We start from the raw sequence: 20,252 nt of genomic DNA, 5'->3' as shown, positions 1-20,252 counted from the left end.
CCACCTTCTATTAAAAAAACAAACAGACCGCTGCATTTGACCTTATAAAATTTTGAAGTTCACCAAAGTACCACAGCATAAACATTATTAAAAGAGAAGTTGTAAACCATATCTCTGTAAGGCCAATGATAAATAACAGTTTTAAAAGAGACTGTTTACAACAATTAATAAAAAGGTAAAGATGGGGGCTGTAGAGACAGCTCAGCAATTTCCCAGAGGACCTGGATTCAAGTCCCAGAACCCACATGGAGGCTCACAAACGTTTGTAAATCCACTCCCAGGGAATATCAAGAAGGCACCAGGTCTGTAGACATACATGTAGGTAAAACACCCACGTACACTGGACAGAAAGTTCTCAGAAGAATAAAAACTTGTTCTGCCTCACTCATAATCCAAATAATGCTATTAAATATTTTTGCCTGACGAACAAGAAGAGTCTATTCTTAAAAACTGAAGTTTTTTGAAGATAATTTGGAAATATCTTTGAAAACCAGAACTTTTATCCTTCTAACAGATTAACTTCAAGGTTAGCTCACCTGACAAATACCAAAGCGTGACAAGATGTGTGCGTTGTGATAATTACTGAATACTTGATAGCTCTCAATTGAAACAAACTAAACGCTCATTTACAGAACACCAGTTAAGTAAGTTATTGCATTTTATTTGGTATAGTGTGTATGAAACTTCAGAATAGGCAGGATTTATTTATGCTAATATGCAAGAATGATCACATAGGTTAAAAAAAGATGGTGAAGAGTATTTCAGATAATGCAATTTATGTAATTTTTAATAAGTAGATAAGCTGTCCAGTCTATTTCTGTTGGTTTCCTCATTTTTATCATGGCACGTAGTGTAAACACACACTCACATATATGGATAATATACCTGTAAAAACCTTGTGACATCTGTGATTGCATTTCTGAAGACATAGTCATCCTTCTGGCAGTCAAACCAGCCCAGCTTTGTGATCCTAGCATATAGCTGGATGAGCGCTTGTGTCACGAAAGTCGCCAACTTTGGCCGAGTGGCAAGGTAGTTGAGCACATAGTTCCCTGTGAAATGACACAGTATATGCTAAGGAGGCTCAAAACAGAGGGCCAATGCTTAAAATACATTAAAATATCCAGAAATGGCAAACTAAGACTTAACTCTTTTACTTCTTTATGCTACTGAAAAAAATAGGGCTTTAGATTTAAGATGGTGATGATTTTCATGATTCTGGGGACTGAATCTAGGGTTCTGTGCCTGATTTAGCACTACTGAGCCAATTTTCAGCCTCCAAATTAAGGCTATTGAGGGATTGGTAAGCTGACCTCACAAGGGTTATCAAGATCACTAAGAATAAGATTGTTAAGAACTTTTTTTGTTTTTTTGTTTTTTGTTTTTTTTTTTTTTTTTGAGACAGGGTTTCTCTGTGTAGCCCTCGCTGTCCTGGAACTCACTCTGTAGACCAGGCTGGCCTTGAACTCAGAAATCCGCCTGCCTCTGCCTCCCAAGTGCTGGGATTAAAGGCGTGCGCCACCACTGCTGTGCTGTTAAGAACTTTTTAAAAAGTGTTTTCCAAGTCTGAGAGTGCTGACATTTATAAATAAAGAAGATGGAGATATTTAAAAATCATGATTTTCTTTTCAGAAAAAGTTATATAGTCTTTTGAATTTAGAATTTTATATCACCATAATGACAACTCTAAAATATAGCAGCTAATTGTACTCCTACATGGCTAAATAATGCTATTCATGCAGAACTAAAAAAGGCCCTAAACATATCCCCCCCTCCCCACCCCCAGGTATCAGTGACAATAAAAAAGAAAAATGAAAGGCAGGGTGTGGTGGTGCATGGTCAGTCAGCAGGTGTGAGGTGAGACAAGAAGAACGTGAGCTTGAGGCCAGCCTGAGCAGCACACGGAGGCCTTATCTCAGAAAGTAGGAAAAGAAAACAACAACAACAACAACAACAACAACAACAACAACAACAACAACAACAACAACAACAGTGTGTTAGCAACCAAAAGGGTGGCCTAGGGATCATATGAAGTAACTGCACTGGACCCAAAACTCTGGGGGAAACCTCCTGAATCCGAGAAACATTTAATTACACTCTTCTATACTTACGGATATCTATCCGCTGCTCCAATGGTAGGGGGTTGTTTGTTCGCGACACAAGCTTGGTAAGGCATGTAGCTGCTAGCAACTGGGAGTAGGACGACTGTGGGAAAGAGTGAAGGACAGTGAACACTGTGCTGGGCGAATCAGCTCTACAGCTTTTGTTTGAGATATTTCATACAGTTTTATTTTGTGACATTTCTGCAGTATAGCACTAGAATAAAAGGGAAACTGAACCATTAGATGGAATAGCCCACTGGGCTGCACAGTTCATCTTCAAATTGTATCTGTCCATTAGCACAGCTCTGGGGAGTGTGTATTATGGTTTTGCAGTACCTTCAGATCAACTATTTCTGAGAAAAATGATGTCCTAATAATGGAATATTATTTTATTCTCCAATGGAGCTTTAAATACATTTTGAACTTACAGTTCACTAAAACATGCAACAGGAACAGATTCAGAACTAAAAAAATTAACTGCAGGTCAAGGATAATTGTCCATGAAACTAAGTCTTAAAGACATTCATTCATGCTAGTATTTTTATATAACCAACAAGCAGAAAATATTCTTAACACTATGAACAAAAATGTTTGTGGTGCAACCCTGTAAGCACTCAGGAAACTGAGGCAGGAGGGCAGCTGTGAGTTCAAGGTTAGCTAATGCTATATACATTGAGAGTCTATCTCAAAAACAAAACAAAATGACTAATACAACTGAAAAAAAAGTTTCAAAAGAGGCTTAGAGGTGATTTATATTCATACACTTGCAGCTTACTGTAAAAATATAAACTGTAAATTTTTTTGGGGGGGGAGGGAGGGTTTGAGACAGGGTTTCTCTGTGTAGCACTGGCTGTCCTGGAACTCACTCGGTAGACCAGGCTGGCCTCGAACTCAGAAATCCGCCTGCCTCTGCCTCCCAAGTGCTGGGATTAAAGGTGTGCGCCACCACTGCCCGGCCTAGAATTCTATTCTTAACAAATTAGCCCCTTTACATTTTTTATATTCCTTTGGCCTAAAGGATATTATAAATTATTATTACTTTGGTGGTTTTAAGAGATAGGGTTTAACTTTTTAATGAAGGCTGGCCTTGAACTCATGGTGACTGCTGAGATTACAGGCATGAGCTACTCACTACCCCTGGCTTCTGAAAATTAAATACTTATAGACAAGTTATTTAAGGATACATACATTATTGTTCAAGACACAAAACTACACCACCATTTCTATTTCCAACTCTACCAGGCTCATAGTAATTATAGCTAATATTTGTACCTTAGTTTCTTTCCTTTTATCTGTGAAAAAGATAATATAGGTAGGCATATCTAGAAAGTTGTTTGGGCATTAAGAAAAACAAGACCAAGCTGGGCATGGTGTTGCATGCCTTTAATCCCAGCACTTGGAAGGCATAAGCAGGCAAGTCTCTCAGTTCAAGGCCAGTCTGGTCTACAAAGTGAGTTCCAGGATAGCCAGGGTTATACAGAGAAACCCCATCTTGGGAGGAAAAAAAAATCAAAAATCAAAACAAACAAACAAAAACCCAAACAAACAAACCAACCAATCAACCAACCAACCAGGAGTGAACTTAAATGTATGCCATTTCATTGTCTAAGGGAGGTGCTGATCCTCACTGAAGCGGGAGTTACAGATGTTTGCAAGCTACCTGACATGGATGCTGAGAACCAGACTCTGGGTCCTTTGTAAGTGCAGTTTGCTGATCCATCTCTTCAGACTCAGTTGGAAGAGATTCTAATTCTAAAACCTAAACTTCCCAGCCAGACATCATCACACTAAATCTTAGTATGGGAGGCCAAGGCATCAGGAGTTCAAGATCATCCTGAGATACATAGTAAATTTGAAACAACCTTGTACTATGTGAGATTCTGCCTCAAAAAAACCTAACAAAACAAAACAATTTAATTTCCTTTAATTTTCACTGTCTTGGCCATGTTTCCTTAGATCTGTTAAGTAAACATCAAGTAGAACTGAGGAGAAAAATGACAGGAGACAATCAAGTTTATAAAACTAGGACTCTTTATACCCTATAAAAGATAGGAGGTGACACTGAAGCATAAAAATAGAGAATGCATTCCAGGAATCTGGTGCAGAACAGAAATATATGTGTATAGAGCCTAGTGATGAGGCCATCAATGACTTGGCTGGTGTGACAGTATTCAGGAGTGAAATGGATACAGATTACCTGGAGACTCAGAGCAATGACTACCCCAGTCTGTCCCTAAAGTTAGAAGCAGAGCATTTTCCTTAGTTCTGCTACCCTTTAGGACTTGTTAACTCTTACGTACACTTCCTCTCTCGAGGAGCAGCTGGCACTTGCTCAGGCAATCAGGGCTGTTAGTGAATTCAACCAAGGCTTTCTCTGCCTGCAGTCGAGTGGTCGTATCTGTTGTTTCATACAACTGTTTACACAGATTCTCTAGTTGGGCCAGGCTCTGGAAAAGATCAGTAAGAAAAATGTCAATCTAGGCAACTACTTATCTAATGTACTCTAACTTGAAATTCCTGGACAAAGTCAACCATGCACAGTGAAGGAAGAACTCCCACTCACCACAAGCTGAGTAGATTTTATTTAATAACCACATGCATCTCTCTTTTTTTGAAGCAGAACACAAAATGACAGAATACTTAAAATAACTATTCAGTTTTGAGTCACTGTCTTGGAAAATAAACACAAATGGTATACTTTCTCTTGCAAATAATTACCTACTAAATTCTTCCAAAAAAATTTCCAACAATAATTAAAAACTTATTTTTTTGCTAATTGTAAAAGCAACACTAGGGGAAATGCTGCTAACATAAACACATAAAACACAATTTAAATGCAACACTAGTCTTAAATATTTTCCTTTTGGTTAACAGTTGATAGCTTGCAGCCACCTATATGGGTAAAGAGATTACCTCTGAGAAGCTTCTAGAGAGCATTGGAAAATAGAGTACACACCTTTCTCCCTGAGTCCCGCATGTCTCAAGTGCAGCACACGGTTCTGATATGTTTAAATTCTTGTTTCAGTTCCACATTTAAAGCAAGAGAGTCAAAATAAATTCAACCCTAGCATCTGCTTACTTGGAGATAAGGCAAAGGAAACGCCCCCAAACAAACCCGTCTCTCCAAATCTTGAACCTGTTCCAAAGAGGCGGGGAGAGTATGGGTGTATGCTTTGGTTACAACCCCAAAGGGATGCAAACAAATCTACTTCCAGTCAACATGTGTTCAAGGCAAAGGCAAAAAGAACTAGTTAAATCTACACTTAATCCACACATCTGTTAGTCTTTAAGGAATGGTTTGGACTTTAAGAACTTTCAACAGTAGTAAGCAAGGCTTGGGTTCAGTAGTTTCAGGGATCTTGTTATTAGAAGTGACCATTCTGACAAGAATACAAATGGTGATAATGAAGCAAGCTGTGGAAATTGCTTTCGATTTATTACATGCCTGCCTAAAGCTTTTTATGCAGTGACTTTCAGTCATGACTTCCAGAAGGCAGGAAAGCCCTTAGGGAAGAATTTCTATTTTATTCAACATGCTTAATAAATTCCCACCATAAAGCAAAAGGCAACAAAGATAGATACTATCAACGTCACTCCAGAAAACCCTCAAAACGTTAAAACAACATCTTTAATTCTCAAAAAAGAATAAGCAAACTATCTTGGGACTACAGTGAGACTCACTTGTTTCTCCTGACTTCCAGCTACTTCAGTAGTCTCAGCTTCAGAGCTGAGAAATCTGTAGCTGTGAGACCAAATTTTAAGTCTGAAGTTCTGTGAGAACTACCCGATTCACCCACTCTACATGGCTTACAAACACAGAAATAGAAGAGAAATCTAACTATATATCCCACAAAAAATGTAACCAGGAAACTCCCTATGCACACCACGCTGGCCTTGAATTTACAGAGATCCACCGGCCTCTGCTTCCCAAGTGTTGAGATTAAAGGTATGCGCCTCCTCCATACTTGGCTAATCCCTACATTTTTGAACAAAGGATTAAGTCTCCTTACAAGGTTTTGTTTTAACATTGGACTTCAATTTACTCATGTAAAATGACTGACTCCCTTAAAACAGGCAACAGGGACAACACCAAAAAGACACCATAGCTAAACAGGAAAGCTTGCTTTAAGTTTGATATTAGGTAATCACATCAACTGCCCAAGCTTCAGTGTGTACACTGAGGTTTCCAATACCCTGGACACTTTTTAAATAGACCTGCTGCTGCTTACAGGATAAGGATGCTCCTTAAGGTCTGATCAGTCAGTTCTAGTAGCTCCCCCATAGCAATTCTTCATGTTTATTTCAACAAAGCTGTTCGTTCTAGGATGGCCAAGCATTCCTTATTACTGAATCCTATATACAGGTCACGGTAGGGCTTTAGTTGCTGTTTTGATTTGCTACTTTAGCAGACGAAACACACTCATGAGTTAAGACTGGTAATGTGTTCTCAGCTCAGGAAACAAGACTGTTTCAAAACAAAAAAACACAGCCTGACCTTATGATGCCCCCACCCCCACCCCCACCCCCAAGCCTCCAGATATGAAAGTGTACTTACTGTTTCTAAAACTGTCATGCCTATAGTTCACAGAGCAACTTCTATCTGGTGCCACCAAAACAAAAGCACATTTACAACCTGGAAGGTGATCTTCAAATTAGCAAAGTATTGCTTTATTACAAGAAACTCAGACCATTAACCCCTAAGCTTAGAGCCAGAATGATTTTGCCAGTAGCCACAATGATGTTAAAACAAAACCCTAAAACCCAACACACATTCTTATGTACATACATATAAAATAAAAAAATCACCTATAATATTTATTTTATTGTGACATGGTTCTGCCATGTAGTTTGAGTAACCTCAAACTTGCTACATAGCTCATGCTGGCCTGGAATTCACGAGCTTCCTACTTTTAAGCCTATGGAAGCTAGTATGACAGGCATGTGTCACAATGTCTGGTTTATCATGTATTATTTTACCAGCAATATAACATACTCAACTTGGATATATAAAATGTAGTTCAATTATTCACATTTCAACATAAGAACTATTGTTGAGACCATAGACCTTACAATATCATGATTTAGCTGAAGAGTTGGTTTTAAATAAGGAAAATAATTTTGTTTGTACACTGGATATCATATTACCTCATAAAGCAGGAATTAGCATGGAATCTATCTTAGTTTGTATACTATTGGTTTTCAAATTACCTAATAGTCAAATTAGCCTCACTGCTTAAAAAAATCTCCTTGGGAGATGTCCACACACAGATTAGGATACTTGCTTTTTTGGAAGGGCTCACTACTTTCCCATTAATTAAACACAAGTAGTAAAATGGAAATGAGCATAGCCTACAGATCAGATGAGTGGGTGTCTTTATGAGTGTGTCCTTGACTTGTTATCTGATCATGTGAAGTGACAGAAACCACCATGATATTACAAAATGAATGTGTGGGACACAAGTCCCAATGGGAAAACAAACAAATCAATTACTCAACCACAACCAGAGAGGATTCACTAACTTAGTGGATGAACTTCCATAGTTAGGATGTTAAAACTATAAAAAAAGAATTGGTAAAAAAAAATTAGGCCATGCCCAACCCATTTAGATCCTCCTCACTGGCATTCTACATATTGAAAAAGGGTTAGGAATACTAGAAGATACTGAAATTTGCCAGAAAATGGGGTACTGTGAGGACCTAGAAGGTAAATTTGATGTACAAGGGTATACTTAGAAAAAATAATGAAGAGGGAATCTTATTGTTAATAACGAGTATCCAACCATCACAGATAGTAACTAAAGAACTGTTTAAAAAACTACATTGGCTAATTTGTGTGTGTGTGTGTGTGTGAACTTGCTATGGCAGGAGTGTAAAGAAAAAGACAATTTGCAGGCCTAGGCCTCTCCTTCCACAACATGGGATGGAGTTATTGAACTCAGGTTGTCAGGTCATGCCTGGTAACAAGGCCTCTACTTGCTGAGGCATTCTGCTGGCTTTTGATTTTTTTTTTTTTAAACAGAGAAGAGATATTTCTATGTAGCTTTGACTGGCCTGGAACTCAATATGCAGACCAGGCTGGTCTCAAACTTGTTTCTGTCACTGGGGTGCTGAAATTATAGGAGTGAACCACTATACTTTGTTTATAACTTGAATTAAAAAAAAAAAAAAGACTTATTTTTCCGTATGTGTATGTGCACCTAAGTGAGTTCATGAGTATCATGTTTATGTGGGTGTCCATGGAGGCCAAAGGGTGTTGGATTCACTGAAAGTAGAGTTTGTGAGTCACATGACTTAGGTACTGAGAATTGAACGTGGGTCCTCTAGAAAGGCATTAAGTTCTCTTAACCACTGAGCCATCTCTTCAGCCTCATAACTTGAAGTTTTTACTATAGCTATGTCATTTAAGAAATATTTTATTTTATAGTTGTGTGTATCTGTGCATGTGAATGCAGGTGCTTACAAAGACCAAAAGTGGGCTTTCGATTCTCTAGAGCTAGAGTTATAGGCAGTTATAAGCTGCCTATGTGGATGTTGGGAACCAAATTCCAGTCTTTTGTAACAGCAGTATGGATTCTTTACTTTTTTTTTTTTTTTTTACCCCCAAGACAGAGTTTCTCTGTATAGTCCTGGCTGACCTGTCTCTGTAGACTAGGCTAATCCTTAGACTCTGAGACTGGCCTGTCTCTGCATCTCAAGTGCTGGGTGCAAAGGAACATGCCCTACATCCCACATAGTATGCTTTCTTAAACTGCAGGCATCTCTTCAGCATAGATGGCAAGGTTTATAATACTCTGGAAGCAGGAAAAAAATGTCTTACCTTAAAGTCAGTTCCAACTATTCTTTCCTTCTTGTTTTTAGAAATCAGCTCCTTTAGAAATTATAAGTAATGGTCTTTAATAGCAACCAGAATTTATAAAGCCAGAAAAGACAGAGTCTACTCCAGAAGGTAATGAAAAATTGTATTTGTAACTAGTTTCTATTTTGTCCTAAATATTGGTGGTTTTGTTTTGTGTGGGCCTGGCTCGCTTAGAACTCAAGAGCTCTGGCTGTCTTTGCCTCTCAACTACTGAGATTAAAGACATATACCACCAAACCTGGCATATATTGGTAGTTTAATAATTTGTTTATTTTTAGTTTATGTGCATTTTGCCTGCTTGTATATCTTTGTGAAGGTGTCTGGTCCCCTGGAACTGGAGTTATAGACAGCTGTGAGCTGCCATCTGGGTGCTGGGAATTGAACCTGGGTCCTCTGGAAGAGCAGTCAGTGCTCTTAACTACTGAGCCATCTCTCCAGCCCCAATACTGGTAGTTTAAATCAGAAGGAGGAGGAGGAGGAAAAGGAAGAGGAGAAAGAAAAGAAAAAGGAAGGGGAGGAGGAGGAGGAGGAAGAGGAAGAAGAGGAAGAGGAGAATCCACTTAAGGTCTTCTATTTATAATGTTATTGGAAGGTAATCTTTTGGAGCCAAAGTCAACTTGGTTAATTTGATTTATTTACATATTTACTATATTATTTTCAGTCTTGACAGTAGGAAAAATTACCCAGCTCTCTGAATGTTTACACATGCAAATTCTTTAAAAATGTTTAAGAAATACAGAGAAATCCTGTCTTGAAACCCCCCCAAAAAAAGTTTAAGAAAAATGTTTATGAAACCAGTGTACAAAAGACACTAATATGCATTTCAGAGGTAACAAAGGTTCATAATCTCTGGCATCTTCAGGATTTAGCTCAAACCACGAAGATATTCTTTAGAATGGCTAAAATGGAAAGCCAAGATTACTGCTGGACTGTAGTTGAAATAGATTCACACACTGTTAGTCAATTCTGAGCTGACTCAAACACATCAGAACCCAGTAGTGTCTATTAAAGCTAAACTTATGTGGAAGTGGTTCCCAAATGGAACACATATTCCCATTAATAGCAGTATGGATAAATATTTTGCTTCCTACAGGATACCCAGGAATGTCTACTTTTATCTACCAAGCTGTTTATAATTTTTGCAGCTTTTTGATGTACAGGCTGACACAGCTCTTCTCAATTCTCCAGGAATTATTCTGTCCATATTTCTCTGATGTTAACTAAAGAGATGTTCATCAATATCCTGCAACTACACTGGAGACTATTTACATCAACTCATGCCACTAGGCCTCCTGCTATTTGTTCAGCAAATAAGTAAAGCAAGATTTCTGGATGTGTTTGGGGACATTCTACTTTTAAGAGTATTGAGAGAATAACATTTTTTGGCTGCAAGTGCTGTGTAATGTCTACTGACTTAACGCAAGATAAAATGTACACTTCAGCGAATGATACTGCTCTTCAGAGGGCTGTGTGCATTAGATAAGGATAGCAAGTGTGCCACTATGTGAGGCTGCAAAATACCATAGTAACTCAAAATATGAATCAATCTTATATAATAAACACACATGATCTTTGAAATGTGGGTAATATATAGCCAAACATGCTAACAAATTATTTTTATGAAATAAGCAGCTGACTACTTGAACATTTAATGTCCTTTTTGATTATATATTTAACCCATCAGCATTCATTTAATCTGTCACTAGAAGGTGGCTTAGGTTCCTTGTCATAGTGACAAACAGTACAGAGGCCTACATGTTGCAGCATTTAGATGTATTTGCAAATAGAGGTTTCACACAAACAGCCTGAAATGATACAAAGACATTTCTCATTTTGGCCTCAAGGTGTAGCTTTAAAGTTTGACAAAACTGTTGAACAAAATCTGGTTTTCCAGCTTTTCACAAAAAGTTAGAGGGTTGGAAAACATTGGTTCTTTATTTTGTAGTGTCATTAGACAGATGTTGCCAAGAAGCAAATTCTTCTAAGGGACAGGCTCCACACTTCCCTGGAAAAGCCATGGTTCTTTCCTTGTGTCCTACTACAAACTCTCACTTTAGTGGTTCACTCCAGGAAGACTGATGTAACAATCCCGATCCATTCTGAATGTACAACAGACTTTGGCTAAGCTCTGTTATTAATGCTGCCAAAATCTGACAACACAATCCTTTAAACATAGAGGGCTACATAAAACTTAGGTAGAGAAGAGCAATTCTAAATGGAAGGTAGCTTAGATACTGATCTTCTAGGTGTGTGACTCTGGGCAAGTTAATTACAGGATCTCATTTTCTGTAGAAATGAGCAGATTTCATTATATGAATGTCTGTTTTTTTGGAGACAGGGTCTCACTGTATAGTCCTGGCTATCCTGAAATTTACTATTTAGATCAGGCTGTCTTGGAACTTAAGACAAGCAGCTGCCTCTGCCTCCCTGTGCTGAGGTTGAAGGTGTAAGTCACCATGCTCAGCTTATCATTCTACTTTTAATTAGACAACAAATGTTGAAGTGCTTATGAAGACAACAATTAGGACACTTTTTTTTTTCTTTAAGAGTGAATTATACGAGGCCAGCCTTGTCTACAGAGTGAGTTCCAGGACAGCCAGGGCTACACAGAGAAACACTGTCTCAAAAAAACTAAAAAAGAGTGAATTACAGATGGGGGAGTTGGACTCAGTCAATAAAGTGCTTGTATCCGAGTTTGAACTTCTGTTAAGGGGTTAAAAAAGCTGGGCATGGTGGTATATGCTTAAAACTTCAGTGCTGGGAGGCTGAGACAAATGGATCTCAGAAACTGCAAGTCAGCCAGTCCAGCTTAGATAGTCAACTCCTTGGTTCCAGTTAGACCCTTCTTAAAAAACCCAAGATGGATAGCTCTTGAAGAATGACACCCAAGGCTGACCTCTGACTTCCATGAAGAGTGAATTATAGTATTAGCTGAGGGTAGGGAAGGAAAGAAAATGTATTTGAAATCATCTTAATTTTTCCTTCTTTTAAACAGAAGTCACACCTACTTCATACGGTTGTAAAAACCAATGAAGTAATACATATAAATTGCTACTGGTTATCACTAGAGGAGCTGTTATATTTGCTTGCACATAAATGTCCAAAAAATCTGTAATGGTTCTACTAAAGGAATTATAAGTGTCTTTTTCCTATGGAGCTAGAGGAATTGAGGGCAAAGGTTCTTACTCTTCATGAAGTCTGTTCTTCTGAACTCATTTACTTGTTAAAACATATTTACAGCCCACAAATCTACATTCACTTACAAAGCCATTAGACATACACAGGGAGAGGCCAGAGTTGTTGAACATATATTTTTCCCTAAAGAAAGCCTCTCACAACATAAACAAGTATACAGTCTTTTTTGTGTTTTATTTAATACTGTTTTGGGTTTTCACTTTTTGTCGTTTTGTGCTTCTTACTGATGATTTCACTGTTGAAAATGCCCTCATACACAGTGCTCAAGTGGTGGTTTCTATTTAGTGCTCTTGTGTTTATGAAGGCTATGATGTGCTTTATGAAGAAATTGTATGTGTCCAAATAAAGCTCCTGGCCAAGGGTTCAATGTTAATGTGTCAGTAATAAGTAGTAAATAATGTGTCTTTAAACAGAAGCCAGCCTGACTGGTTGATTAAAATGTGTCCAAAGGTTGGCAGGAACCTAACCCTGTATTTGTCCTAAGAGAAATGTTCCAGAAGCGGCGAATTCAGTGTCCCCAGTCATTATATTCAGCATAATTACAGGAAATGAGGTTATAATACAGTTGCATTTCTGTCCTCATAGTTGTTCAAATAGGAATTTACTATTCTATTTATATAACATATATTAATGTCTATAATGTAGTTCAAATTCTTGGGCAATTATTTTAAACGGTTGCTTTAACTGCTGCTGCTACTACTACAACAATACACACACACACACACACACACACACACACACACACACACACACACAGTCTTACTGACCACTAATAGAAACACTGAATGAAAAAGACAAGAGTATGTCTGGCACACAGTAGGAGAAAACGTCTTAGATAGTAACTAAATTCTTAAGAAGAGTTCTAAAGTGTCTTTGGGTTAAAATTATGATTGAGCACACATTAATTTTACTCTTCCTCAAACTCAACTAAAGCAAATAAAAAGATTAGGGAGGGAAAAAAAAAGTTGTCAACTCAACCAAGCAAGGATAAGAAAGAGAGGACTTTCAAGTCCAGAAATGTCAGTAGTAACTGATTTAAATAGTCTAAGATGGTGTAGTTCCTTTCCAGCAGGGATAAAGGAGAAAAAAAAAACTTGATTTATAACGTATGCTCACAGTAGAGTGAAGTGCCTGGCCCAAAAAAAGTATAGGCAAGCTTTTAAAAAGTCAGATACCTAGATATTCTCCCTTACTCCACGGCTCTAAATGCCTCTTTATAAGTATGGAAGACAGAGAAACAACAGGAAGTACACTAGACAACACACACTCTATATTCTAAACAGGCTCGCAATGAGTCTTTCCTCACCATGCTGGTGGATAGACCTTGTTCTTCAGGCAGGAGCTTGGACAAATTTCCCCTTCAAATACTGAGTGTTGAAGATACACTGACATGGACACAAGCACTGCACACAGGGAGCTGTACTGTGACACCCAAGCTCACCTACCTCATCGTATGCCCTCCCTATTAGCTCTTCATCTTGATTATGAGCAAGTAATTAAGGATAAGCAGCAATCTGCAGAAGACCTTAGCACGTCCATCCCTGACCTCTGTAACTGCAGACAGAGTATTTGAGGAGGGCTGAATTCTCACTTTAAGCTTTCATTTCACCTAAGTGTAGGGATTTCCAACCTTCTGACATTGCAATATAGACAACAAAGGTCAGACATGACTGTTTAATCCATGTTAAGGTTTAGTTCATAGAAAGAAAGCTGTCAGGCTGGTAAACAAACAACTTTAATTTCAAAATAAAAATTCTACTGTAGAATATTTTAGACTAATATTCCAAACACAAAATAACAGGTTGCCCTGTGCCCTGTATTTCATCCCTAGCACAGGAAAGTAAAAATGTTAGCTTTAAATTTGGCACTGTGTAATAGAATTACACTTAAAAGCCGTAGGGAGATCTATATAAGGCTGGAGAGATGGCTCAGCGGTTAAGAGCACTAGCTGCTCTTCCAGAAAACACAAGTTTGGTTTCTACCATCCACATCTGGCAACTCATAACAGTCTGAACTTCAGCTCCAAAGTTCTCTTCTGGCTTCTAGGGACACTTGCACTCAAGCGAACAATACCCAACCACAAACATATAGATAGGATTTAAAAATCTTTTAAAAAGAGGCTTTAGATATATAGAATTTGTGGCTTGTAATTTTTTTTTCTTAGTTTTTAATTTTAGTTTTTGAGATGGGTTTCTCTATGTAGCCCCAGCAATCCTTAAATTTGCTCTGTAGACCAGGCTGGCCTTGAACTCAGATTTGCCTGCCTCTGCCTCCTGAGTTCTGGGATTAAATAAATGTGCACCACTCTCTACTTACCCAACTTTAAGTTCTTTTTCTCTCCCAACCAACAACCAACCCCCCAAAAACACCCCCTCAAAACCCACAAATGAAAATACATAAGCAAAAGATCAATAATCCTCCCCCACCAAAAGCACAAACAAAGCAAAATGGGACAAAAACTCTAAAGCAAATATTTTTTTGTTTGTTTGTTTTTCGAGACAGGGTTTCTCTGTGTAGCCCTGGCTGTCCTGGAACTCACTCTGTAGACCAGGCTGGCCTCGAACTCAGAAATCCACCTGCCTCTGCCTCCCAAGTGCTGGGATTAAAGGTGTGTGCCACCACTGCCCGGCAACAAATAATTTCAAGTTCATTTGTGTTGGTCAACTACTTCTGGGCATGGGGCCTGACCTGAGATATGGTTTAATAGACCCTGTGAAGAGGCTGGAGAGATGGCTCAGCAGTTAAGAGCACCAACTGCTCTTCCATAGGTCCTGAGTTCAATTCCCAGCAACCACATGGTGGCTCACAACCATCTGTAATGGGATTTGATGCCCTTTTCTAGTATGTCTAAAAAGAGCAATGGTGTATTCATGTATGTATATGTATGTGTGTGTGTGTGTGTGTGTGTGTGTATATATATATATATATATATATCCCAAAAATAAAAATAGACCCAGTGAGACTCTGTTAGAGAGTGACTTTTCTATTGCTAGTGAGTATCAACTGCAGACAGGTTCTTGGTTAGGGGCTGGAGCCCACGTCTACTCCCCCCACCTTCTCAGTTCTGGTACCCATTTTGTTTGAATCTCCACAGACCTGTGTGTGTGTGTGTGTGTGTGTGTGTGTGTGTGTTTTGTTTTGTTTTTTGCTTTTGATTTATAAATGATGTTCTAATAAGGAAAAAAACCCACCAGTTTTTGTCACCTTCACTTTCTTCTTCATAAAAACACCAAGCTATCTCTCAAATGCTTTTTTATAAAACTTGATTCTGACATGTTAACAGCATTAAAAGACCAAAAACAATGTACACTGCTATGAAAATAGTAAGAGAAAAAAAAAAAAAAAAAAGGAATATGTACGGTAAGCAGGTCACCCCAAGAAAGTAAGCGGACACCTGGTTATTTGGGAGCCCAAACCTGCAGTTTAAAACAACCACATGTAAATACATTTTATCTGCTATTTTAGCATTTGTTATAGTTTGCTCCTCATATCTCATGTACTTGGTCCTCAACTGGAAGCACTGGATTGGGACCAGTTTATGGAACATTGTAGACATGGCCTCAATGTTATAAGGCCATAGAGGCTGCACTTAGGATTAGAGGGTGAAGTCTTCTCGGTTAGCTGCCGAGAGATGTGAACCAGACACCAAATGTTCTACCACTGTAGCCCAGAGAGTATTCCATCGCCACACTTTCCTCACTATGATGGGCTGTATTCCTTAAACTGTGAGACAAATAAGTACTTCTTCCTTTAAGTTGCTTTTCCCAAGTATTTTATAACTGCAACAAGAACATAACTAACAAACTATTCCGCTAAAAACTGTGTTTCTATACAGAAAGAACAATCCTCCTAACAGTTGAACATTCCTGATAACAGTGTCAGTCCACAATTCTAACAAGTTAAACTGATGTGATACTATCTTGATATTATCAGATTTTAAAGAAACTTAATAGTGATCTTTATTTTGTAGCAAGAATGGTTAAACAGTTGACTTTCAAAGTTCAGAAAGTAATAACCTATTAGTTAGGCATTTAAGGAGTCAATGTGTGGATGTTACATAAACTTTTATGTTGGTAGACTTAGTTTTCAAGAGCTTTTTGTTTTGAATTATTAGGTAACTTACTATAAAGGGCTGCTTCTGGGTAGTGTACATTGATGATTTTAAATCTATGCTTTTACTAATATGTTTGCATCACATTCAAGCTTAAGACTATTTTATGCAAAATCCTGTTAAAATAGTAAAATATTGAGATTAAAATAATAAAAGCTGAAACATGAGATTCAACAAAGTAAAGAAGTGATCACATTTATCTATTCCAGGCTTTAGACTAGCCATGTCGCCAAGGATGACCCCCAGTCTATACACTCCGCTTCTCTCTACACTTTTAGCCCTTACAGTTTCTAGGATTAACATAAAATGCACTAACAAAGGTAATCTAACTTGCTTAAAAGAATGAAAAGACTAGCAATAAAATGGAAGAAAAATCTTTGCAAAAACCTGAAACCAGGCAGGTACAAACAAAACAAAACAAAAACAAAACAAAACAAAACAAAAAAACCAAAGACAGCTTAAAACTCAACAATTTCTTTAAAATTCCCACCTCAAAAATTAAGATTCCAATATACACAACACACACACACACACACACACACACACACACACACACACACACGGCACAGTAGCTTATATCTATAACTTTACCACCCTGGGGAGGCTGAGGCAGGTAGACTGCTCTGAGTCTGAGGCTAGCCTGGGTAAAGAGTTCAACCCTGTCTTAATAAAACAAAACCAAGTCAAACCAAACCAGAAAACAAAACAAAATAACCAAAAACTTTCTAAACCAAACCAACCCGACCCCCAAATCTCTAGAAGATAAGGACACCTCACCAAATACACAGCTGGCAGGTAAGTATGTGACAAGCACTTAATTTCAACATCAGAGGCCTTAAATTCAAACAGCAGGGAGCTACCCTCACACTAACACTGACAATACAGATACTGGCAAAGATGTAAACCATAAAGACTGCTGGTGAGGGCACACACCCGCACAGCCACTTTAGAAGGCAGTTTCGCAGTTTCTTATGAAGCTAATCATACTCAACATATACCGAGTTTTTTCACACATATCCCTCAAAACTGAATACTCATGTCTGCCTCAAAACTTGTACACAAACTTTATAGCAAAAAATTTAGATAAGAAACTAAGAACTTAAATATATAAAAAAGCAAATTGAAAAAGTGACATATTGAATGATCCCAACTGTAAACAGAATATTCTGAGAAAGGCAAACACCACAGACAGAGTAGAAAAAGTAAAAAATTAGTGCTTGCCAGTTCAGAGTTGGATGGGTGAACAAGGAGAGCACAGGGGGTGTTTAAAGCAGTGAAATGACTGTATAAAACCGCAACAACAAATATATATTACTATAAGCCTTGTTAAAACCCAAACAGTCACAACACACCTCATGGAGAATAGAAGTGGGAAATACAGGGAAACTGTGGGGCATAGGACAGGAGATGGGGGGTTATATAAAACTGTGCTTTTTACTCAAAATTCCAGTAAACTAAAAAGAGTCAAGCAGAAAAACAAATTTAACAATAAAATTAGATTAAAAACAGGGCTGGTAAGATGGCTCAGTGGGTAAAGGTACTAGCAAGCCTGATGACCTAAATTCAGTTTGTAGGATTCACATGGTAGACGGAAAGAACCAACTCCTGAAAGTTGTTCTCTGACCTCTACATTCCCCCCAATAAACAAATGTAGAAATAAAAAAGAAAAACCCAATGGCAGGGGAAGGTGGTGGTGGTGTGCACACCTTTAATCTCAGCACCCAGGAGGTATTACACACAGAGGCAGGTTGATTCTGAGTTTGAAACCAGTGTGGTCCACAGATCAAGTTCCAGGACAGCCAGGGTTACACAGAGAAACCTGTCTCAAACCAACCAACCCACCCACCCACCCAAACAACCCCCCCCCAATAAAAAAAAAAACCACTTTTATGATAGGCAATAAAAATATTCAACTAAAAACCCCACAAACTCAAAATCAATTTATTGCTAAGATCTGCTTGCAGAAGATGTGAAAGAACATTACAGATTCTTTATTTTTTAGCATGCATGCATGCATAGATAGATAGATAGATAGATAGACAGACAGATAGATAGATAGATATTTGAAACTTGTTGCAGGAAATGACTAAGGGTAATTTATCTTCATTTTACTTCCTAAACTGGGATCATGTTTTTCTAAACTAAATTCTTATAAAGAAAAAAGATAGGGAGACTGTATCTGGCATGTTAGGAGGTTACAATATGAGTGTGGGACTGGATGACTTTTACTAAAGTCTGCTAAAACTTGGTTGAGTTGTCACCAACCCTTCATCACGCCTAGGGATTCCCACTGTCTTGACAGCACTGGCATCAACATAACCACATAACTCATAATCAGATACAAGCCACTTATGTATATAATTATTGTTCAGCATAAACTTAAGTTTGAGTGCCATCAATATTCTTTAAAAAGGATTTCTCAAACTACTGGCTAAGAACATAATGTTCTGAAAACAGCAGTAACTCAGCAACATACCAACTGATCACATATCTAAGGCTGCTATTGTCTTCAAGTGAGACCAAGTGCTGAGGGCTGAATTGATATTTAACCTAAATGGGCTGAATGGCAGGCTAATGAAAGAACACTGAGGAGGGTTTGCAGTAGTTATGTGTACTTCTGCTGGGCTGCTTTTATAACAGCAGAAATAGTTTTACTCTTCAAAGCCCCTTTTCTATCACATGCAAAATAAGATCCATTTAATGACAGATATGAGTGCCCACTATGTGCCAAACACCATTCTAAATGCTTGGTAATATTAGTGAGCAAAATAAAGATTGTTGGCCTCCTGCTGTTGGCATCAGCAAGGGAAGATAAATGTACTAACCATAGGAAGCACATTATAGGTAATGTGAGGGGTGATAAACACTGAAAACAGAAAGACCCTAAGGTGTACAGAGTTGCTGGCTAGTCTTGAATAGTTACGACAGTTTTCAGAGAGGGGTACAAAAAATGAGTACAAACTTTTAGTGAGCAAGTGGGGTTAGCTAAATAGGCAGGAACATCTACTTGTCTCTTGAAAAAAGGTTCTTCAGTGGATATTAGCACACTAAGTTTTCCTAAAAGGAAGAGTAGTTTGTTAGATGCCAACTATGTGCAAAGCACTTTAGACATGTTTTGTTTTCTGTATAAATTTAAGATTTTTACTAATTCTTATTTAAAATATCAGTAAAAGGTACACATGGTTTTTTACACCAGTTAGCTTAAGGATTTATCCTGAGGCAGACAGGAGACACTCTGTGTACACTATCATCTGAAACTAACTTGATGTTGTAGAAGCTGAAATGACAATAGCTATGTACCCAGAGCACAGATGTGAGCTTCGTAAACATCTCAGCAGAACTGCTCTAACAAACCTTACACATCTGACAGGGAGACAATCTGCTCTTCCTCAGACAAGCAGAAATTAGCTCCTGTAGTTTCTGAGCATGAATATTTTTTCCACAAATGATACTATGTTAATTAAATCTTCAGGCGAGTGTTTCTTTGGAAATGTCCTTAAAAGTCTAGAAATAAGTAAGATTAAAGACATTTCATCTGAGGAAATGAAGTAATTTTAGGTCCATTCAGCCCAACTGGATACAAAAATATTTTAGGGTATGGCTGTGAAGTAGCAAAACAAAGCAAAACCAAACTTAAAAAACAAACAAACAAACAAACAAACAAAAAACCTACCTAGCATACATACAATTTCTAAAACCTCAAACAAACAAAACTTATGTCCCAAATAAGAATGATCCAAGTTGCTGGGCTGTAGTTGCCCATGCCTTTAATCCCAGAATTTAAGAGGCAGAGGCAGGCCAATTTCTGAGTCCGAGGCCAGCCTGGCCTACAAAGCAAGTTCTAGGACAGCTAGGGCTACACAGGCTAACACTGTCACAAAACAAAACAAAACAAAACAAAACAAAACAAGACAGATTTTGTATTTTTTAACTTATCTTACCATCGTGGTAATTAAAGTGCTCATAGATAGCAACCATTCTATTAGAA

At 38.0% G+C, this 20,252-nt stretch overlaps 1 protein-coding gene across 3 annotated transcripts in view; it reads right to left on the bottom strand.

Annotated features, from left to right (window-relative positions):
- The window catches only part of Xpo7 (exportin 7), an 81,154-nt gene that overhangs the window by 34,342 nt on the left and 26,560 nt on the right, over positions 1 to 20,252 (bottom strand). For 2 of the 3 annotated variants that reach the window (XM_076930756.1, XM_076930757.1), the window contains exons 1-4: positions 5,059 to 5,190; positions 4,403 to 4,549; positions 2,112 to 2,205; positions 886 to 1,052 (exon numbers count right to left, since the gene is read on the bottom strand). In XM_076930756.1, the coding sequence (XP_076786871.1) occupies positions 886 to 1,052; positions 2,112 to 2,205; positions 4,403 to 4,549; positions 5,059 to 5,079 (429 nt within the window). In that variant the 5' untranslated portion in view covers positions 5,080 to 5,190. Of the gene's footprint in view, positions 1 to 885; positions 1,053 to 2,111; positions 2,206 to 4,402; positions 4,550 to 5,058; positions 5,191 to 20,252 lie in introns of those variants that run through there. The other variant, XM_034497603.2, reaches the window with a different exon arrangement.

This window comes from Arvicanthis niloticus, chromosome 3, assembly GCF_011762505.2.
Source record: "Arvicanthis niloticus isolate mArvNil1 chromosome 3, mArvNil1.pat.X, whole genome shotgun sequence".
NCBI classification, from domain to species: domain Eukaryota; kingdom Metazoa; phylum Chordata; class Mammalia; order Rodentia; family Muridae; genus Arvicanthis; species Arvicanthis niloticus.
This window is presented reverse-complemented; position numbering and strand designations above follow the sequence as displayed.